The sequence below is a fragment of the Salmo salar genome, chromosome ssa17 (assembly GCF_905237065.1).
Source record: "Salmo salar chromosome ssa17, Ssal_v3.1, whole genome shotgun sequence".
Taxonomy (NCBI): Eukaryota; Metazoa; Chordata; class Actinopteri; order Salmoniformes; family Salmonidae; genus Salmo; species Salmo salar.
This window is the reverse complement of record NC_059458.1, coordinates 52,712,674-52,735,874: the sequence shown is the minus strand read 5'-3', so window position 1 is coordinate 52,735,874 and position 23,201 is coordinate 52,712,674. Positions and strand designations below refer to the sequence as shown.

Genomic DNA, 23,201 nt, shown 5'->3' with positions numbered 1-23,201 from the left:
GGGACATCACATAGAGAAAATAACATTTGGGTTGGCATTGTCATTAAATGACCAGCGGACATGATTCAAAGCATCCCAGATAGAATGTCCCTGGCCACTCTTTGGAACGTGAATGAGCCCTTAGAATACAGAGGAGCTAATGGGGACCTATTGGTCATGGTGTATTCAGTGTGAATCTCAATGAGCGTGTCAGTAAGAGCTCTCCATGACCGACAAGGTGTAACCTAGCTGGGATGAGTTGAGCTATCCACTGCTTGTCATCCACACTGTTCCTTATTCTATAGCATCAGTCAACACATTTCCATCGAGAATTGGTTTGAAAAATGCAGAAGGAACAGTAACATTGGAATATAACCATAAACAGCTATTTATAAAAAGCATGTTCTTATACCCTCTCTTGATGCCCACAACTCTCTACAGTGGGTACCTGTGTGCCTCTTCGGAGTCTCTGTTGATCCCTACAGTATGCTATTTCCTGGATAAACTACCCCTGGTCAAGGCTTATGATAAACTCTCCAGTAATTACAGGCCTAGTAGTGTACTGGGCCAAAGTTGTACTTGATCAAAGGGTGTCTTGAACACGTGGCCCCTGAGCCGTTACTGGTCCAGGGGGTTGGCTTCAGAGGGCACTGCCAATGGATCCACATGTCCCCCTCCTCTAAACAAGACTCTGGATGCTAGAATCTGGAACAAAGCCTTGTAACATACACATTAAAATGGAATCGTTTAAAAAAAAAAAAACATTCTCAGAAGTAGCACACTCCTGAAACGATAAATGCGTAGTGCCAGCTAGATTTTTCATGGTTGTGACTTTGAGGAATAAAATATATATGTGTACAAAAAAAGTAAGAACTCCCTGAAGTTGGAGGTAGACAGTTGCTTTTCAAATCCTAGTTTTGGTCCTTTATTTTAGTCAGCAGTGAAAAGCCATGAATACAGAAAATAATAACGGCTGTTACAATTCTCAACCATGACTTTCTAATGTCAGAGAATCTTTAACGCATGGACACAGTACACGGTAATGAAAGTATCAAAAATGAGCTCGATCATAAAGGAATAAAACAAAAACATATAATGTTTTCACCAATTACATAAACATGTGTTTGCTACAGTCCCAATTTACTGTATACATAGGGGGATCATATTCCCAATTATTAGAGAATGATAGTAGTAGAAAGTATACAGGACTCAACTGCCTGACATAATGCTTCATAAAGTATGCACAGAGGTACAAGCAATAAATACACACATTAGGTTAAGCCTTACAGCTACGCAAAGCTGATGCAGAAAAAGCAGGTTTGCTATTCTTAGCGAGCAATGAGAGAACAGTAAAAAATCATGAAATTCAGAAAAGAAACACTGATTATTATTATTTTTTTTTAGCTTAGAAAAAAGTCTGGTAAATTTTATGGGTCCACCAACATTTTTACATAGTATGCACAGTTATCAAAATACAGACAAAATCATCCCAGAAAATCCAGACAATCCTAAAATCTAGTGGATGAGCAGATTGCAGTTCTGGAGATCTTTCTGGTATTATGTGCAAGCAACTATTTTAGACATTTTTATTTTTTACAAAACCCATGCAAAATCTACAGGTAATATGCATTCTGTGGCTGACAGTTTTTTCCTTCCCAAACAGTATAGCCGAGGTATGCATTCTGATGCATTAGGTCATCATCCTGATCATTTGTATTTCTTATATTATTTGTATTTATTAATGATTGTTTTCCAGTCCACCAAATGATTTTAGACATGCATTTTAAAACACAATATTCCCTTAAAGGTATTTTTTACATTATCATTCTACAAATGTTTGAGGACAACCTATTACAATACTAATCTTCTTCCATATCTGACGTTGGGAATGTAAACTGTCCGTGGAGCCATGTCCATTGAGTAAAGTGTAACACTTGTTGCGTTCTAATAACTCGACTTGCAATCTGCCATTTAATTGTTCTGAATTGGTTGTGCAGAGGTAGAACCTTTTAGAAAGCCTTCATTTTTGGGGTTAAGTGGGAGAATCCTTTTATGAAAGACGCCGTGTCCTTATATTTGGTGTGATAAGATTATTATGAATATCGTCTTCAAGTCATTTTGCTGACTCCATCAAAGTACATAAGGGATAAGCTTTGTTCCTGGGCCCAGCACCCTCTTGAAGTGGAACCGGCATGAGTCTGTGTGTAACGTGTGTTTGGTTATGTATGTAGTAGTGCGCTAAGCTCTAGCAGCCAACTTTTTTGGCTTGGCACAACACTTGAAAACAACATATGCAGAGTATGTTTCCATACATACGCACAAAGCAGACACACACTGTCAGTTAAAATACAACACAACTCAGTCAGTTATTTGACACTATCTGTTTTTCTGCATCTGAAGGTTACCAAGACAAGGACCAGGAAAGCTGGCAGACCGAAAACACAGTGTGTGTGTGTGTGTGTGTGTGTGTGTGTGTGTGTGTGTGTGTGTGTGTGTGTGTGTGTGTGTGTGTGTGTGTGTGTGTGTGTGTGTGTGTGTGTGTGTGAGAGCCTTTGAAAGCGTTTGTGTGTGTGTCATTTCTAGAGTATAACATAAGTATCCCATAACCAGAGGCAGAATTTTGTGTAACTTTGGTTTGACTGAAAACAGAAATGACCAGTAAAGCAACAGAATCCACTTCTCTAGATGACATTTATCTGAGAGAAATGAAATATATTTTTAGACAACCACTAAGTTCTGTTCCTGCCACTAGAATCCCAAATGTGATATACAAGTTGCCTACCCTATACAGAATTCAGTGCAGTTAAAGATAGCTTCTCCTACGCTACCACTGACTGTATCTATGTAGTTAAGAAGCTATGAATTAAGTAATGAAGTATTTAAACTATAGAATAAAGCAAATATCACATAGAAAATGTTTCTTTTCACCTTTGATATCCGTCTTCTACAATGGCTATATTATTTGCTTTTACGTGATAACCAAGCCACACCATTTTCATATCAACTTGAAATTATGACTTATTTGGCTTTACTAGATATTTTAAATGTTTGGTTACTGTGTTTTCAGTTTCGGTTTTAAACGCGGCTCAAAACAAACCACACGGAAATCAGACATGACATATTTGACAGTCCCACTGAACATTACATATTCACTAGATTAGAAAACACTATGACCTGATGGGTAACGGAAAATCTAAAACAAAAACAAAGAAATCAAAAACAATCTTCACAACAACACAATTTTCTGCACTTCCATTGAACACACAAATGTTTGTTTTGGTCATGATCCACTTTTGCAGTATAGCTGCTTTCTACCAGTCTCTATCACATAGCTTGTTATGTGATATGTACAGATACTGCCCTCTCGCCCCTAAAATCCAAGTGGACACTACGAGTTATCAAATTACACATCAAAATCTTTTATTTTTTTCTTGAATCATCTTTGTACAGGGCTAAATGAAACGATCCCAGAGGTTATTTAGAAGGTAGTTTGTGGAAAGCTTCTCTTTGTACTAGTTAAAGTCACAGAAGGCTGACCAAAGAGTCTGGTGGCTTCTGTCTAAGCTATTGGCCATTGATAGTGTTGGCTTTGGTTTCTAGCTGTTGCCTGTGACTGTTTGCAGGTAGACAAAGCTTTAGAACAAGGAGGTAAAAGAGAACAGCAGAAGAATATGCAGAAATGCATTTTTTCTATATTGGTTGGTGCTTACACAAACAGTTACGTTTTTCAAACTTGATATCAAGTTCATTACTTTCATCACAAACAGATACAGACTGGAAGCCTACTTTTTTGACAGCTGTAACAGTCTTGATACCGTGCTTCTGTTACTGTTGGGAAATAGGAAATGGCATTTACAGTTGGTGGTGCCAGAAATCAAAATACAAAAAGTAGAACGCAAAAAGAAAAGAAAATACATTTTTTTTAATTTTTAGCAACATACAGGCAGTGACTCTAATTTCTGATACTACTCCTGTGCAAATGATGGACAGAGCAACGTTTGAATTGAACCAGCAATTGTTTCTAACATCAACAACTACTGTGAGGGTTTTGGATATTCACAAAATTCAACATCTTTTTTTGGCAGTATATGAGGCCGTTAGCTTTCTACAGAACGGGTTTCCAGACTCGTGTTTTTGTCGTTTTCCGTCCATGAGCCTCTGTATTTGTCTGTGTGTATGTAGTGGCCAAGCCATCTTAATGAAACAGGTCTGAAAGTCGTTTTAAAAACCAGACGTCTCATGCCTGTCATGTTCAGTCAGGGATCCCAAAGGGCTGCAACAAAGAGTTCCTTTGGGCCTCGTCTTCCGGATGCATGCTCAATAAATACTCCAGTCCGCGGGTCGGGAGGGAGGAGAGTCAGCTGTGGTCTGATCTGTTTGATCTGTTTGGTTCTGGGTGAGGAGTGGTTCTGGTTCTAGCAGGTTCTAGGAGGACAGCCTGTGAGGAAACAGGTAGGAGGACAGTGTGACGGAGGTGGAGGGAGGGGCCTGTAGTAGTGGGAGGGACTCCAGTAGTCACTCCAGGTCATCTGATAGGTTGCCCTCCTCCAGCTCCCGGTCGTCGTCCAGCTCTGGGCTGTGGTTGGCTGTCGTCACCAGCGACATCGGACAGTCATTGTCGTCCATGTTCAATGGCTCCTCCTTGACGTGGATCGCTGACCTGGAAAGGAATGGATGAAATATGTTGTTAATTATTTTATACATAAAGACATATGATACAGTAGGAAATTGATACAGTTCCACCAGTGTGCCTGAGTCCTATAGTCCACACAGGTAGAAGCTACTGTTGTACAGTGGTGAATGTGTGAACTCCCATACAATTAAACACAAAAACTATGATTGAAGTGAGAAGTTAGGTTGGTTAAAATTCAAATGAGTGCCACAAGCCCTGATTTCACCCATGCACTACCAAAGTGTTGGAGCACACAGATTTGAACTAAACCTGTTTCTCTGTCTGTCTGGTGGTTGGTCAGTGAGGTGCAGACGGGGGTCTACAGTGGTGGTGAAGTCAGAGAGATCCACTTATGAATATCTGAGTTGTTTGCATATAAGGCTCTAGGGAATCAACTCTTCACCCTGGGTCACATATTTTATCACACTGCTATTTGTTAAAGGGAATTAGAAAGATTGTGAGGGAGAAGCCCCTCAGCGCAATTAACAGGGGGTGAACCAGAAAAAAACATCTAAGAAATCACTCAAATAGCCTCCCTCTTCTACAGAATGTACACTAGACATTCCATATAATAAACATAAAGTATATTCATCTTTTTTCAGAGAAAACATAAAACATTTTGATGACAATAATTGACATCAGCCTGAATTACGTTGCTAAACAGCATGTAACAACAACCATCGTATTTGTGAAACGATAGTTCAACATGAAACATCACCTCTACTCTTAAGCTATTGCATCAACATTTTTTATGACCAAAATGTGAAAACGGCTTATACCCAGATAATGGTTGGCCATCAAGAGTTTACTGATGGCACCTGGTTGACTTAAAATATATCTAAAAAAAACACACTGCATACTAAATAATGGAGAATTTCTCATCCCCTCTAGTCCCCCGGAGCAAGGGGAGTCAAGTTTATTTGAACTTGTTAATAGAAAGCGCAACGCGGCGTTAATATGCAGGGGCGTGCGTGTCGCTCCTCCAGAGGAAAAACCTGTAGCTAGCCTCCGCCACTAATCAGCTTCACCCCGGCAGCTCAGTCGGACATACATGATACATGTTTTTAACTCTAAATGAATGAATATCTTTAGCCACTGTCAATAAATGCAGTGTGAAAACACTGAAACACCGGTCTGAGTGGGGACGTTTCCCCTCCGGAACAACAGAGTGTGGGCGGATGTGCGGGGCTACTAACAAGAATAATAATGCTGTCACACACAAACAGGCCTTAACATGATCCGGGGCCCTACTCGGGGAAAGGGTTTGTGGTGCGATGATAAATCTGACAAAACCTAATTATTTTTGACACGTCGGATGCATCAGGGAATCCCTGTGGACTAAGTGGGGGGAGAGAAAGAGAGAGAGAGAGAGAGAGAGAGAGAGAGAGAGAGAGAGAGAGAGAGAGAGAGAGAGAGAGAGAGAGAGAGAGAGAGCAAGAAAAATCCTTATCAAGTACTCTCTGTATTAGAACATGTCTGGCAGCCATCTCCTGGGTTGCCTTCATCAATGGCGAGGAGGAATTTGAAAATAATTTTAAAAGGTACAGATTACTTTAATATTTATAGCAAAAATAAATTAATATTCAGATGTGGTAGCTAGATGGAGAAGCTTTGACTTTTTAGGATGCTAGGCGGCGTGATGAATATTTCTGTTTCCTTCTCAACCCACACACTCAAGAGGAGAAACCAGAATAAACAGAACTCTCCCCTCCAGGTGGAAAGAGGGGGATGGAACGATGATCCGGGATTCATTTCTATACACTCATTCTAGTTATCTGGTAACACATTTATTGAATTGAATTTGTTGTCGTAAATAAAAACAATCAACAATTTTCATATTCAGAGCTACCATTCTAATCAACAGACATATGTTTTGATATTTTGATATTAAGTATTTGATATCTCTCCCAATTAATGTTTTTACAAAAAACATATACAGTGCCTTCAGAAAGTGTTCACACCCCTTGACTTTTCCACATTTTGTTTTGTTACAGCCTGGATTTAAAATGGATTACATTGAGATGTTCTGTCACTGGCCTACACACAACACACCATCATTTCAAAGTGGAATAATATTTTTCGAATTTTTACAAATGAATTAAACATGAAAAGCTGAAATGTCTTCAGTCAATAAGTATTCAACCCCTTTCTTATGGTAAGCCTAAATAAGTTTAGGAGTAAAAATGTGTTTAACAAGTCACACAATAAGTTGCATGGACTAACACTGTGTGCAATAATAGTGTTTAACATGATGTTTGAATGACTACCTCATCTCTGTACCCCACACATACAATTATCTGTAAGGTCCCTCAGTCAAGCTGTGAATTTCAAACACATATTCAACCACAAAGACCAGGGAGGTTTTCCAATGCAGATGATGGGTTAAAAAAAAAGCAGACATTGAATATCCCTTTGAGCATGGTGAAGTTATAAATCACACGTTGGATGGTGTAACAATAAACCCAGTCACTACAAAGATACAGGCGTCCTTCCTAACTTAGTCATCGGAGGAAGGAAAACACTCAGGGATTTCACCATGAGGCCAACGGTGACCGTAAAACAGTTACATAGTTTAATGCCTGTGACATGAGAAAACTGAGGATGGATCAACAACATTGTAATTACTCCACAATACTAACCTAAATGACTGAGTGAAAAGAAGGAAGGCTGTACAGAATAACAATATTCCAAAACATGCATCCTGTTTGCAATAAGGCACTAAAGTAAAACTGAAAAGAATGTGGCAAAGAAATTAACTTTATGTCCTGAATACAAAGAATTCTGTTTGAGGAAAATCCAACACAACACATCACTGAGAACCACTCTTCATATACAAGCATGGTGGTGGCTGCATCATGTTATGGATATGCTTGTCATCGGCAAGAACTAGGGAGTTTTTTAGGATAAAAAGAAACGAAATAGTGCTAAGCACAGGAAAAATTTTCTTCCATTTTGACGTTACAGAGTATTTTGTGTAGATTGTTGACAAAAAAATGACAATGAAATTCATTTTAATCCCACCTGGTAACACAACAAAATGTGGAAAAAGTCAGGGGGTGTGAATACGTTCTGAAGTATATTCAAATCCTTGGTGATCTCGCTCAAGCTTTGTAATAAATCATTTGTATTTAACATGTTACAACACACATGCTACATTGACGATATTAATCCTAATTGGAGACACACGAGGCAGGACCAGACGGTGGTCAGTAGCACAGCCGTTAGACACCCACAGCACAACCCTTTCTCCTCATCATCACAGGCATTCAGCTTTCATTTGCATCCATTATAAACCATTAACATGCTTGTGTGGATGGAGAATGAATAAAAGAAAGGAGAAAAATGATTAGTCCTCGTTGTGGCTTTACACTGTATTAGAGAACCATTGGATGAGTCATTTAGCCGTTAATGGCAAGCTGGCTTTATGAAGTCTGGACTAAATGCCTAGGCTCTGTGTCTGATAAATACCAGCTGTGTGTGTGTGTGCGTTGTGTGTGTGTTTGTGGTTCATAAATGCATCTTGGACAGAGACTCATCACCATTACTGGCAGATTATGATCCCTGGTAATCACGTATGTATGAGGCATGGCAGGGATGCAAATCACATCATTCGCTATGTGTCGTCAGTTAACGAGGGGCGGGGGCACGATCAGAGGGCAGAGTGACACACATGATAGCATCTGAACATGGATCATTTACGGTTGTCAAGGAGTGTGGCGTGTTATAAAGTACACACAGCAACTTAATGGCCTTACATAATAATGCAACACAAAAAACAAATCTCTTTTATTCAAAGTGAAACTGTTTTTACTTTAGCAGCATCCTGCTGTACTGTGATTCTAGCTAGCACATCTAGTTCCTGCCTTCTTTAGTCTTTTCCTCTAAAGCACACCCTTGAGGGCACACACACACATAAATGGTAACATGCCTGGAGCTATCTGAGTCGCTGTTTGGCTGATAGCATTAACCTCCAGAAGTGGGGGGAAAAGGTTTGTCTAATTGTTCGATTCACATGGTTTCTGAAGTTTCCCTGCTCTCTCCTGAGGACCGGCTGGTACGCCGTGTACTCTTTAGTTAGTGTTACTCTCCCTTCATTATTAAGTGCAGGCCAGAGAACCCGCTCATAAAAACACATTTCTTCCATTTTGAGGATGTTGCGGCCGTGTAAAGGTGGAGAGCGGTCGTGGCGGCAGCCTCCACAGCAACCCCTCACACTGAGGCGAGGTCGTCTGAGAGAGAGAGTCTCCTGTTCTGTCCGTTATTAAAAGTTAAACAACATGGGGGAGTGGATACAGAGGGATCCTGTCTGGCAATGCAGATATGCCCTACTTAACACCCCCCCCTACTCTGGCCCCATTTCCGAAAGGAATAAACAGATCCAAACAAATTAATGTATGGGTTAGGCCAGTTCCTCTCAGAACAGTCAGTCCCCTTCTTAGATACAGAACTGGCTTAATTCCCAGTGCTACTCCAGAGATGGCTAGCAAGTTAGCTACTGTGGCTGGGCTTGCATCATTGATTTCAAATGGGGGGCGGGGTAAGGAAGTGTGTGGGGGATGGAGGAAGTAGTAGCTTCACATACAGCGCCCTTGGTGCTCCATTTCCTATCTTTGGCTAGGTAAACATGGACTACAGTGACATGTGTGACATCACTGGTTAGAGGGAGAGCACATTTGTAACATACACATTACTGAAATCCACATGACATCCATTTTTAATGGCCCTCCTCTTTCTCGGCTCCATTAAAAAAGATAGAGAAGGCAACGATTTTAAAGTAATTAATGATACAGTTAGCTGCTAAATATTAATATGGACGGTCTTGAATAAAATATAACATCTAAACCCCTACAATACAGACATTGGAGTAATTCAAACCAAATGTGTAATTATCTTCTTTTTATAGGTTATAACTGAAAGCCATGTATGTAAACCTCACCTCCGGTGTGACATAATGTGTCGTTGAAATTAAGTTGTCTTAAAATTAAGATGCCAAAATATTCTGGTGATTTAGTACTAAAATCAAATTAGCCCCCAAAAACCTCCCACTATGTTATAATCTAGTAAAGACTTTTAACAAGCTACTATGCTAACAAAAGACAACTATGGGGAGAGTGGGGATCCACTGTTGCTACTGTATCATCTGGTACATGGAACAGAGTGGGAGGTCTGTCACCAACTCTGTGTTACAGTGAACACACTGAGGTAGGTGTGTGTGTGCCGTGCGTTAATGTGTGTGTGTGTGCGTGTGCGTGCATCGCCACCAACGAGAAGCTACTGAGTGCTACTTACATGTGTGCCTGTGGGGAGTATCCTCTAGGGCTGCTGTGGCCGTTGGTGTCCAGGTGATCCAGTGATCCGTTCAAGTCGTCGTGACTGGACTGAAGCAGGCTGGGGGGCTGCTACCCATCATTCCTGGGGGGCTGCCACCCATCAACCCATGGGGGCTCCCGCCCATGAATCCATGTGGGCTACCACCCATCAATCCATGGGGGCTACCGCCGAGCATACCAGGGGGGCTCCCGCCCATTAAACCAGGAGGACTGCCTCCCATCAAACCAGACGAACTGCTGTTCATCAGACCAGGGTTCCCCAGCAGAGGCAGGGAGGTCTCAGCCAGCGCCGCCTGGGAGGGAGGGAGGGAGGGAGGGAGGGGGGAGGGGGAGAGAGGGAGAGGAAGGGGTAGAGGAGAGGGAGGAAGAGGGTGGGAGAGAGAAGGGGGGATGTTGATGGAGAGAGGGGAGGGAGTGAGAGATGGAGAGAGCGAAGGGAGAGAAAGGAAGAGAGAGAGAGAGAGAGAGAGAGAGAGAGAGAGAGAGAGAGAGAAAAGTTAGAGACAAGAGGGTATTCAGATTACAGGCCATCGTGAAGATAAACCTCACACTTAAAAGACAATTCCATCAAAAAACTATCTTTTGGTATTTGTTTCAATAGTCCATTGTTGATATTGTCCCAAAATGTTTTGCATGTCAGCAATCAACGTTCAAGATATATAACTTTCAAAATACAGATAATACTAGTGAAAACTTTTGACAAGCTATTATGCTAACAACTGGATGCTTACTAGAGGACTTATATTACTAATGATTGGATAGTTTTCACTGATGGTTTATTCGACTCAATATAACCCCACACAATGACAGATTTTTGATGTCATTGATATCACCATGTTGGCTTTCGATGACTCATTTTACATTTACATTTTAGTCATTTAGCAGACACTCTTATCCAGAGCGACTTACAGTAGTGAATGCATACATTTCATTTTTTTTTTTTTGTACTGACCCCCGTGGGAATCGACTCTTTTGCCTCCTGCGCATTAAAGTTATATTTGCGATTAAAATGTAAAGTTTTTGCCACGAGCACCTTGCTGGCTGGCCAACAGCATGAAGCCAAATCATTTATGACAGCCTGGATAAATATGAATGCAAATGCTATCAATCTGAGCCTGTAGTCAAGCTGAGAGAGAGAAAGAGCTGGTTCCTGCACTAGCCACAGGGTGGCCTCCATTCTCACTGATACCAACCAGACAGATGGAGAGAGATGGAGGGAGGGAGAGAGAGGAGAGAGAGGAGAGCGAGGGAGGGAAGGAGAGAGAGCAGAGCGAGAGAGGGGGAGGGAGAGAGAGGAGAGCGAGAGAGGGAGGAGAGAAAGACCCTCCACTCAACTTTAGCCACTTTCTTTCCGCCTCTCCCTTGCTGCCTAATGAACATATAATACAGTAGGCTGAGGTCTTAAGAACTACTTCCATTTAACCACACAGAAACCACACACATAGACAGCTGTAGGCTATAGTACCCACAATACAATGGAGGGGAATCAGTCACATTTTGTCAAGCGTACAGGATCTGACAGAGCAACCACAGCTTAAAACTGGGTGTTTACCTGTAAGCTGGCGTTTAAAGCAGCTCCATAGCCCAGGCTGGAGGGAAGGTTCTTCACAAGCGTCGGGCTTCTACACCAGGAAACAGAAATACACAAAACATTTTGAAATAAACGTTCTTACAAAATGGCACATTCCAACATATTTGAAAAAAAAATCAAATTCTAATACCATTGTATATTGAACAGTGAAACAGTCAAGTGGTGTAACATTTAAAATACATATTTCTCCTCATAGCTGTGACATTAAATCATCTTAGAATGAACGGCAGCCTTTGAACAGACACCATATACTGTACTACAGTGATATTTAAAAATAGCTGATTATTAGTGGTAATACGGTACAGGCCCTAGGACTAGGTGGGGAGTTAGAGTGACAGCTCCGCTCTAACGTACCCCGTTATCTTCTGAGACCTGCGTTTCTGGTACTCCATCTCATCCACCGTCCACACGGCCCCCTTCACGTTCTCCACACGCACAAAGCACTTGTGCAGACTGAGGTTGTGGCGAACGGCGTTCTACAGATGAAAAAAAGAGAGAAAGGTCACGGAAAGAGTCATTTTAATTTTTTTTTATTATCCACCTAAGAAAGGAAGCAAAAAAACGAAGCGAAATTGATTTTTTTGAAATTCTTAACATTCACGCGCCATTGATTTAATTAGTAAAAGTGAGCGAGTACGAATGCACTTACAAGTCACACACAGTACATATCAATCAGAGTAAGTAGGCTGAAAGGAGGTAATCAGCATAGCGAATGGCTTTTGGTGACAGAAGTGGTAATGCTGTGGTGATGATGGTGATGTCAGCAGCAAGCAGCAGCCCTCAACCCTTTGCTCTAGTCTTAATGGCAGTATCTTTAGAAGATGACAGTAGCAGAGATTTGAGGCCCTACCCATCCGGTGGCTAACTGCTAACCCGGTGACAGTATGAGGTGTGGAGGATAAGAGGAGGAGGAGAATTGGTGTGAGAGGGTATGACTTGGTGTGAGCTGACAAGGATGTCTGCTATATCGAAATAGTCTGTGCATGCTGTCAAGATAGGAGTGAAATTAATGATCAGATCTTGATAGCTTTTTGTTGTAATATTGTCACATCTCCTTAAAGCAAAGCCTTGCTATCAAAATGACCTGAGATATCCATGCATTAATACATGTATGCGTTACTGCATGTATATGCCAACATTAAATATATACAAAAAACAAAATCAACAAAATAAATACAATATTCCTCCCCAACATTCTAGATAAATCCAAATTAAAACATGCATCAAAAAGCCTACAAATAATAACCTTTGCTTTAATATCGCCCTCTTTCATATGCATTCTTTTTTCAACGAGGTATACCGTTTTTTTCCCTTTAAGAAAAGAAATTCTCTAAAAGAAAAAACATAAGCAGATCTTCGCATCTGACTTGAAAATCCCAGGATTTGATTGATCTTAATGCCCATGGCTCTGAATATGATCAGTTTAATATTAATGAGAAAATGAGCAGTTTTATTATGCATGCTATACAGTTAGATCTAATAAGCTGCTGGGGAGTGAGGAGCTGAGCAGAGAGGAGGCTGGATCCTCCAGTCTCAGAGCTGATGAGACCAAGCTCAGATATTAAATCACCTTTTATTTATTTTTTTATTTTCTCAGTTAATCAAATGACAAGCCCATCACAGATCATCCCTCTAACGCCTTACAAAGGAAATGTGGGAGCTCAAAATGTAAATATATCACCTAGGTTATTGTGAAAGAGAGAGGGACTGAGATATTTCTAATGCCCATTTTGCACACTTCTCTATATCACGACCGGGCCCCAAAAAAATAATATGTGTGTGTGTGTCACAGAGAGAGAGAGAGAGAGAGAGTGTGTAATGTGTAGGTGTGTCAGAGAGACAGAGAGAGAGAGTGTGTAATGTGTGTGTGTGTCAGAGACAGAGAGAGAGTGTGTAAGGTGTGTGCTGGTTAATGACCAGTCAGTGATAAAACAATTGACTAAACAAGTCAAAAAGACACACACGACTGTGTGACAATCCGGAAGAGTCTGGAGTCTTTTGCAGCACACCCTTGTGGATCAGTAATCACACACCGACATCATTTGCATCCCAAATCCAAATTAATTCACTTTGCTAAACCTAGTGCTCTGATATGCTTTGCATGCTGATGAGAGGTGGATATATTCTGATCCCCCCACCCTCTCCTTGTCCTGAGTATCCACAATGGCCACTGGCTCTTACTGGCAAACGAATTATGCTGAAGGAGGGTGAGAATAAAACACTGATACATGTAGTGTTGGGGTAGAGGGAGGGACTATACTTATCAGCAACACACACACACTTCCCCCAAAACAGATGCATCAAGAAGACATGTTTAACTGTGCTGGAGAGGCAGGCAATGAAAGTTGTATAGGACAGAGATACAAATTAGTATTTTTGTCCTGGTAAATAAAGTGCGTTCTCTCCTTGACAGGCTAATTCTCACTTTGGGTCTCCTTTAGTTTCGGCTGAACGTCCATAACCCCTCAGTCGGACACACGGCCGCCAGCCCGCCACTATGAGCTATGGTGTGTGTATAGGAGCACACGGGCCAGACACTAAACACAAAACCCCCTGCCACAGCCCCAGCCTCCCTAGGCAAACAGCCATCTTTCAGACTAATTAACCAATGATATGCAAGAGAGGCTGGGTGGGTGTGGGAGGAGGGATGGAGAGAGGAAGAGAGAGAGAGAGAGAAAGAGGAGAGAGAGATAGATAGAGAGTGAGGGGAGGGACAGGAGGAGAAGTAATACGGTGCATGGTAACAAAAGGTGCTGATGATTGAGTGGCTATATTGTAATTAGCGTGCCAGGCCCCACTCCTCATCCACAGCCTCGCCTATTAATTGCACCAAATTAGAAAACGATATCAGAGGCAGAATTATTTTTTCACTTGTCATCTGAGAGAAAGAGGTTGGAAAAATTCACTCTATTCAAGAGGTCAGGTTAAAGCGAGGGGTGTGGGATACTAATCTGTTGGTGTCAAGTAAATAAATGTTCTTCCAAGCTTTTCTTACTGCAGGCATTGCACAAAGAGGTGTCTCTAAATGAGGAAGTAGTGTACTCTAAGGCTGTAAGAGTAGGTTCAGGGTAGGTACCTTCCAAGTAGCTGCGTTGCGTCTGAAGTAAGCGAACGTGCGGGTGAACCAGCTGTAGATTTCATTAAGCGTTAACTGCATGTCGCCCGACTCCATGATACCCTGAAATGAGACGACATCAAATAATGGTTTACTAACTAGGCAGCATGACACACACTCTCAGAGCTGCCTGCGATTCAAGCAGCAATTCATTTAAATCTAATCAGGCAAAGTTTTAAAAAAAATTCTCCCACTCACCTGCCTTATGAGGGTTGCATAAGTAAATGGCGGTCTGACATCGGCATTCTTATAAAACTCATAGTTTGGGGCGATCTCTGGAAAAATAAATACTGTGTCACCACCTGAAATAATTGGTAAATTTTATTCCTCATGGTATTGGAATTAGTTTAGGATTTCATCAAATTAAAAGAGGGAGAGAAAGAGAAGAGAAGAGGGAGGGGAGAGCAGCACACATCAAATCAGCATTTTCCATTTTCCAAAATAGATTTTTCATTAATCTCTCTCATGAGAAATCTTAAACACTAATACATCCATATCAAATTAGATCAATGTAGATATTTTGTATGAACTTGAATAATTATGCATATTTTATGCTAAATTCCAGAGAGTAAATATAAACATCAAAGACAGGCCTTTTAAAATGCAAAGCGCTTAATACATAGAACATCTTAACGTTCAAACTGAATTAACATTCACATAATATTTACGCTCAGAAAACGTTATGGTCTATTGACATATAGATTGATTATACAGAGGCCTTTTTTCCTTTTTAAATCTAACATTCCATATGGGAATAAACACTGTGTGGTCGTACAACAACAACTATTAGTGGCAATGCGTTGAAAGGAGTCCAACACAGTATTCAATTCAATTCAATGAGCCCAACTTTATTAATGATCATAACAGTAGGTGACTGGGCTTAGTGTAGAGGGTCTTACCTGAAGACAGTTGCATGGAGTACTTGTCGGAGTGACGTCTGCGCATGGCGCCCATGCTTGGGACGTTGGCGGCGCTGAGCAGGGAGGGCACCTGGGGCACCTGGGACATGGGCGTCACGGGGGCGCTGGGCGTGGTGGGGGTCTGAGGTACGTTCGGAGGGGACACCGACGGCAGGTTCTTCGACATGGTGACGCTCGATACCAAGTTCAGCTGATTAAGGAGGAAAGGAGTGAGGGAGCGAGGGAGTGAGGAAAGGAAGGAGAGGGAGGGAAGGAGGGTGAGACAGGGTGGAGTGAAAGAGGAAGAGAGAACGAGGGAAAGAAAGACAGAGAGAAATAGGATTGAGGGCAAGAAGAAGGAAGTAGAGCCAGGAGAGAGGGAGGGAGAAAGAAAGACGGTTTTACATTAGAAGGGGCTCTCTGACAAATGAGAGTGGATTCTCTCTACAGTTCTACAGCTTTGGTTCCACTAATAAGCTGTGTTAGAGGAAGCAACCAATCTCCACTAATTAAAGGATAAAATTGTATCATAAGAATTCTAATTAGAGCATGCTGTTAAAGATGATCTAACGATCAGCCATCCATGTTATCCCAACCACCATCTCTAGCCCACATAGAGACAACTCACTGTGTAGTGTGTACTAAACTGTGGTAGGGAGAGAGCCAGAGACAGCCACCACCCCCACCTGGCTACAGATGGCTACAGCTGGCTACAGATGGCCAGGCCACAGCACAGGCAACCCTGACCATTCCTGGATACAAAACAAAAGCGATGCGGCTAATTTCCTCTTTGAAACCCGTGCAGAGTCACTTTACCTCTCCGCTAACGCTAACTGAAACCCGTCACTAATCCACAGAGCTTTTCACCCTCTTTTTTTATCTATTTTTTAGTTGGGCACATGTGATGTGATTGTAGGGGTTCCAACCAACCGAGTGGAAATTTCCACCCTGACCTTTGGGTCTCTGTGCTAATTTAGCTGGAATGGAAATGACATCATTACATATTCTAAGCAAATTGGCTTAATTGCGAACGGGATGAGTGGACTGCTGGTGAACGTGACTGGAGATCACTTTGAAAGGGGAGCAGGGTTGTAAAGAGAGAGTGAGAGGCCTCAATAATCATTTGCGACAGCATGTGTTGATAAATACAATGAGATGTCAGGTCGGAGAGACTATGGTGCATCTATGGCTTCAGCTGATCATTATAACACCACTTAAAGCTAGTGAGCTGATACTGGGAGGGACTGTCTGGGCTGAGATGACTGGCAGCTAGTTAATACTGTAAGGCCTGTACTGACAGCAGTACTTCTGTTCAGTTGGTGTAGCATGGCGCGTGCAACGCCAAGGTAATGGGTTTGATTCCGGGGACAACCCGTAAAAAAAAAACATATATATATATGCACGCATGGCTGCAAGTCGCTTTGGATAGAAGCATCTGCTAAATGGCATATATTTATTACATGAGAAGAACTTTCCATAGGACTGCAGAGTTGCAGCATAGGCTAGCTGTGGCCTTAGTACAAGTTTACTCTACTGCACAGTGGAAGGAGGAGTGAATCTAAGACTGACGAGTGTAAGTTTCAAAGACATGCACATCAGCTGTTTTTTTTAAAGGTGTAAATATAAAATGCTAATTCATTATTATTTTCATGTGCTAATTATGCAATTTAATTACGGAATAATAATGACGATGGACAAGTCATATCCATCATTGTCTGAGACAGAAACGCTTTACTACTTTGGCGAGGAAAGTAGACTAGACTACAGCAACTGTCACTGTAGAACACAGCACAGACAGTAAACTAGCATGACAATTGAAAAGGAAAATGTATATTGCTGTTTTTTTCCTACGACAGCTTCCAAAACAGTGTATTTGATGTGTATAATACAGGAATCTCCATATAATTCACAACAGGTCAGGTCAAGGCACCAAACCAACCAGGTCTTTGAAGTCTGATCCTACTTAATCCCCTATTCATTCAAAGCATCATACGCACACATACGCACACATACGCACACCCACACAGCCCCAGATACACTGTGAACAGTCATTACGTGTTACATGTTCAACACAGAGACACACAAAGGGTTTGGACACGCTGTCAAACACAGCAAAAATGCACTCCATAATAAATCCTATCAGTGCGTGTGTGTGTGTAATAGCATGTATATTTATAGTGTTAAGATTCCGTCTTCTTTACCCCCCTCCTCTCCCCCACCAGGTACGGCAACAAGCGTAACATGTTTGCAGGCATACAATCCTAGTATTTGCAAAATGGAATTTATTAAAGCCCTAACTGAGAGGGAGAGCGAATGAGAGGCAGGGATGAGCACTTTGCCACCTCTCTGCTCATCTGAATATATATATTCAAGGTTGGGTCTGGGAGAGAGAGAGAAAAAAACTCATTATTCTGGGCCTTGCAGCCTTGGTAACTTTTCATCCATCCATGGCATGGCCAAAAGGTAACATTTAATGAAGTGCCATTCAGAGAGTAAATGGGGTCATATAATAGACAGTGCGCCCAGCGCGAGGAACACCTTGTGTTGGGCTACTGATAGCTGTTAAGGGTTGCAGTGATGAACCAACAGGACTCATTTCAGCAGCCGGCAATAAATTCACACTATTAATATTTATCAAATATGTGGGCTGTTTCAACCCCAGCCCCAGCCATGTTCGGGGTGTAAACCCATGCTATGATATCTATTACCCATCTCCTATTGCGGTGGAACTATGCATTTTTCCCCCGCATATAACACGTATTATACACATGTAGTCATTTTCATATGCCAAAATCTACAGTATAACTACGCTCCGTTCTAGTTCTCCAAAAGGGGGAGGCTTAAAACGGAAGCTGGAGAGAGTTGGTTCATTTAAGGATCTCTGTACGAATTACGCACCATCAAATGCAATTAGCAGTTATTTCATGTGCGGTTTATGTAATTCAATACTTCATTAACATTATTCATTCATATGCAGTCTTGGATTACAGGACTGAACATTCTTTATTAGACTAGATGTAACCAAGCTGCTGGAGTTTTGAAGATAAAAAAAAAAGAGGGGAAAAAAATGATTGAATAATAAATTGGAGGAAAACAGATGATTCCTGACGGGTTTGCAGGATAATTATTCTATCTTGTGATTCTACTTTATTCAATGGAGCATTATTCCATTGAAATGAGGCACTTACTAAGCAGCAGCAACATACTAACAATGTTTCGGCTTCCTCATTTTTTTAACTGCTTTAAAATTAAGGTAAATAATACTCACAAAAATGATGCATTGTTTTTGCACATGTGATATACATTTTTTTGTGTATAATTTAAATACATTAGTATCGTGAGTGTATCCATATTCAATGCAAATATTTACTAAAGTGAAATAGTGTCAAATAGATTTTAGCCAATTTTAGCCCATATTTGTAGGATTTTGTGTCCATTTTAGGCCCATTTTATTGCATACTTATTACTGGGCTATTTCATTGCTCATCATCTTTACCAGTACAGCTATCATTCGAGGTGTTTGTTGTCAAAATGAAACATATTTTCATTTCTCTCACTCTACTTTAAGTGCTGCTTTGGACTGTGGTGCTAAGCAGCTATTGCGCTGCTAACAGGTTGTTTTAACCATTATATCTATCACAATGAAATGGCCCAGCGTTTTGGCCAAGGACTCAAGCCTGTGATTTAATACACTCCTGTCTCTATTGTCCTCTCTGTCATAGACTGAGATGTATCTGATGGGAGATGTGTAACCTGGTATTGCCTTTCCATCCCACTATCATCCCTCTATCCCTCCATCCATTTTAACTGCTGACGGTTAAACTGTTCCATTTCATCTGCTGGGCTCATTCAGCCAAACCCTGTTTACTGTATATAGAGCAATATGCACTCACAGGTTTTGGAGATGGCTTGGGCTCCGAGGGCCGCATGTGCAAGTGGGCCATCATCGCCTGAAGATGCTCACGTTCTTTAGAAAGCTGTTAGCGGAGAGAGGGAGAGAAAAAAAAGTGCTTTAGAAATGAGCAATTTTCCCCAGACTGCAACAGTAATACATCTTGTTATCGAGCTTGTCTCTCTTGTAATGAATCCTGCATATGCCCAGTCTGGGGCTCCTAGCTAAGTCTGCCTTGAAGACACAGACTTAAACCAAACCAGTGGAGGAGAGGAAGAGGAGAAGAGAGAGACAAAACATTTCTGCTGCTAGTGGTGTCGGCAAGGGGGAGTTAGCGCGAAGAGGTCAGGGAAAACAAATAGCACTTCATCTTTTTGTCAATATCAGAATTTAGGTCACGGGTGCTTTGACAGCAACAGGCTACTCAGGCTATAAATTAGAAGGTCCTGAGTGCCTCCTCAAAGTCCTGTGGACACTGTTAGAGAGATGAACCCCAGCCAACAGCTGCCGAGAGGTGAAGGGGTCCTCCAAACAGAGTGCCAGCCAGGCCCGCCTCCACGCTCCCCCCTGTTCCCTTGGAGGTCCAGTTAGTGGCCCTGCGATCTGCTATCATCAATCTAACTCACTGGGAGTGACAGGGACCAGGCAGTGTGAACAGACTGAACTCCACTCCTCCTGCGCAAGCTACAACACCGACCCAGCAGCAGCAGCATCCAGCAACACTGGACTAGACTGAACTGGTCCTCATTACCAGTGACGGCTCTCAGGGATGGAGCGAAGGAAAAAAGGAGGAAAGGAAGGGCATAAAACAGCAAACGCCAACTGGTAATTGGTCACACCGTAAACACGAGGTTCGGTGGCTTTGGGTTCCCCCCCAAAAAATAAAGAAAAACACAATACTTTTTAGTTTTCTTTTACCTATAAACAATAACTATACATTTTTTCTTCTAAGACCCTCCAAAACCCCAACAACATAAATACTAAATGTTTGTCGGAGCGGAAAAAAACTTTATGGTGGAACGCTTGGGTTGTATTCAGATCAGAGAGAGTGAGAGAGAGAGAGAGAGAGAGAGAGTGAACTTGTAACTCTAAGAGCATGTCTGTCTGTCCATGCTACCCCGGCCTAAAGCAGGCCTGACTGTCAGTACCACAGTGTAAATCCAGTACAGAAAATAGACAGCCGTGGTGTAAATCCAGTGTATTGTGGGAATGCCGTGGATGCTGAGTAATAATGTCATTCAATCACCGGACTCATTATCTCGGCAGCGTGACACGCTAATAAGGTCACGCTCCACCTACTAAAAATAGTTCCTGTCTTCAGAAGCTTCCTTCAGGTGCAAAGTGCATTTAATTAACATGCAGGGACAGGGGACAGATGCACTCCGTTATTAATTGAAAAGGAGAGAAAATAAGCACATCGTTAATTCAATTAAAACAGTCATAATGGGTTTGGTGCGGGCCCAAGGGTTCCTTTGTTTAGGTGGTCTCGGTATATAAGATTCTGCTGCACTTTGGCCTAGTCGGCCACACAAACAGGTATGAAAGAAAATAATTAGAAATCAATAACAATGTAATAATGCTAAAAGAGCCGTGCCTGTATCTCTAGCTGCTGTACCACCTGCATCTGGACTCGACACTGGGCCGTGCTCCTGTCGTCTAGAGCATGCTCTGTGTTAAGGTGCCTGGAGACAGGGAGAGAGAGAGACAGAGGGAGAGATAGAGAGTGGGAGAGAGAGGGAGAGAGAGAGGGAGAGAGAGAGAGAGAGAGGGAGAGAGAGTGGGAGAGAGATGGAGAGAGAGGGAGAGAGAGAGAGAGAGAGAGAGAGAGAGAGAGCGAGAGGGAGAGAGAGGGAGAGAGAGAGAGAGAGAGAGAGAGAGAGAGGGTGAGAGAGAGAGAGAGAGAGAGAGAGAGAGTGAGAGAGAGAGAGAGAGAGAGAGAGAGAGAGAGAGGGTGAGAGAGAGAGAGAGGGAGAGAGAGAGAGAGAGGGAGAGAGGGTGAGAGAGAGAGAGAGAGAGAGAGAGAGAGAGAGAGAGAGAGAGAGAGAGAGAGAGAGAGAGAGAGAGAGAGAGAGAGAGAGAGAGAGAGAGAGAGAGAGAGAGAGAGAGAGAGAGAGAGAGAGAGGGTGAGAGAGAGAGGGAGAGAGAGAGAGTGGGAGGGAAGTCGTTAATGATGCTATATGCATACAAATTCACAAAATTAGGCATTGTAATATAAATTATTAAAATGCAAAAATGTGATCATTTATTAAATGACGTATTATCATAAATGATTATTATTACGTTGTTGTTGTAATCATCATCATCATCATCATCGTCATCATTCTGAAATGATATGTAACACTGGTGGATGTTGTTCTGATATAAAACAATGAAAACATCTCCAATATGACTCCAGTAGCATATCTTCCATGACAATACACCCTCTGTAGTGTGGATAGGAGTCAGTGACTACCCAGAACACTAGTCTATAGAGGATAACAGATGCTGCTCTGGCACAATGGGTTTGTCTCCATTCATTTATAGAAAACAATAAAGGCAATTTAACGTGAGTATGATTTTAAAGCTCCCTTTCCAAAGTGTACATTTATTCCGTGGCAGACTTATTAAATGCATCTCCTTCATTAGAATAAAAAACGCAAACAGCCATAACAGTTGATGACGGTTTGTCTTGATTGGATTTAGCCTGCAGGACACTAAAGAACCTCACCATTAAAATAGACCTTTATTCCCTGCACCGCGCCACAAAGGCGAAAAGGTTTCTTAAAGTGTTGTGATGTTCGGTAATGAGCCTCTATCTGAATTATCATTGGTGAGAAGACATGGTTATGAAATGCCAGAGCTGCCACTTTCTTTGCTGTAATTATAGGTTAGCTTGCAGACCCTTCAATGATCATTTACAGCACTGCCTCCAGTGCATGAGTGGGAGCTTAAATCTCTTTCTCTGACACGCACGCACGCACGCGTGCGCACGCACACACACACACACACACACACACACACACACACACACACACACACACACACACACACACACACACACACACACACACACACACACGCGTAATATCATGTATATTTATAGTGTTAAGATTCCGTCTTCTTTTTTCCCCTCTCCTCTCCCCCCACCAGGTACGGCAACATACCATTTCTTCTAGTCTTTTCCTATTTATTGTTTAACAGCAAAATGCTAAACAATACAAAGGTATTCACCAGCCTCCCTTAGTATGCCAATCAAAGCATGGAATGGGACATTTGTAATCACAATAGCCCAGTACCTTTCAATTATGGCCGGGCACATTTAAAACCATTCCAATTTCATTCCTTTTGTAACCATTTCAGGTCTAATGCTCAGAAATGTTCCATTCTAAATCAGGAATGAAATAGCATTAAAAGGAGGGGGAGAGGCTGGACTGGTGGGTTTCTCCAGCCCGTGTCTAATTGCTGTTTCAGAATGCGCATGCAAAGAGGCATTTCATTAATCATTTAATCACGTCCCTCGCAGGAAGAGGGAACTAATGCTGCAAATACCCTTGTCATTTCAATGCTCATAATGCTATCCTATGCAGTTGATGTATGGCGTGTGTCATAAATTACAGCTACTTCAAAAGCACCTAGTAGGCTGGCCCGCTATCCCTGAAGATACTTCATTTCCAAATACAAAAAAAAATCTTTATTAAGTTTCCCTCTCATCGACAGACAAGCAGCCTGTGTTTTTTTTCTCTC

General features: G+C 41.9%; 1 protein-coding gene across 1 annotated transcript in view; it reads right to left on the bottom strand.

Annotated features, from left to right (window-relative positions):
• Window positions 1–876: 876 nt before the first annotated feature.
• The window catches only part of LOC106576095 (forkhead box protein P2-like), a 109,906-nt gene continuing 87,581 nt past the window's right edge, over window positions 877–23,201 (bottom strand). Inside the window, 10 exon segments of the mRNA XM_045699701.1 lie at window positions 877–4,639; window positions 9,941–10,046; window positions 10,049–10,274; window positions 11,534–11,603; window positions 11,927–12,048; window positions 14,649–14,750; window positions 14,886–14,989; window positions 15,587–15,797; window positions 19,480–19,563; window positions 21,073–21,160. Of these exon segments, the coding sequence (XP_045555657.1) occupies window positions 4,495–4,639; window positions 9,941–10,046; window positions 10,049–10,274; window positions 11,534–11,603; window positions 11,927–12,048; window positions 14,649–14,750; window positions 14,886–14,989; window positions 15,587–15,797; window positions 19,480–19,563; window positions 21,073–21,160 (1,258 nt within the window). The 3' untranslated portion in view covers window positions 877–4,494.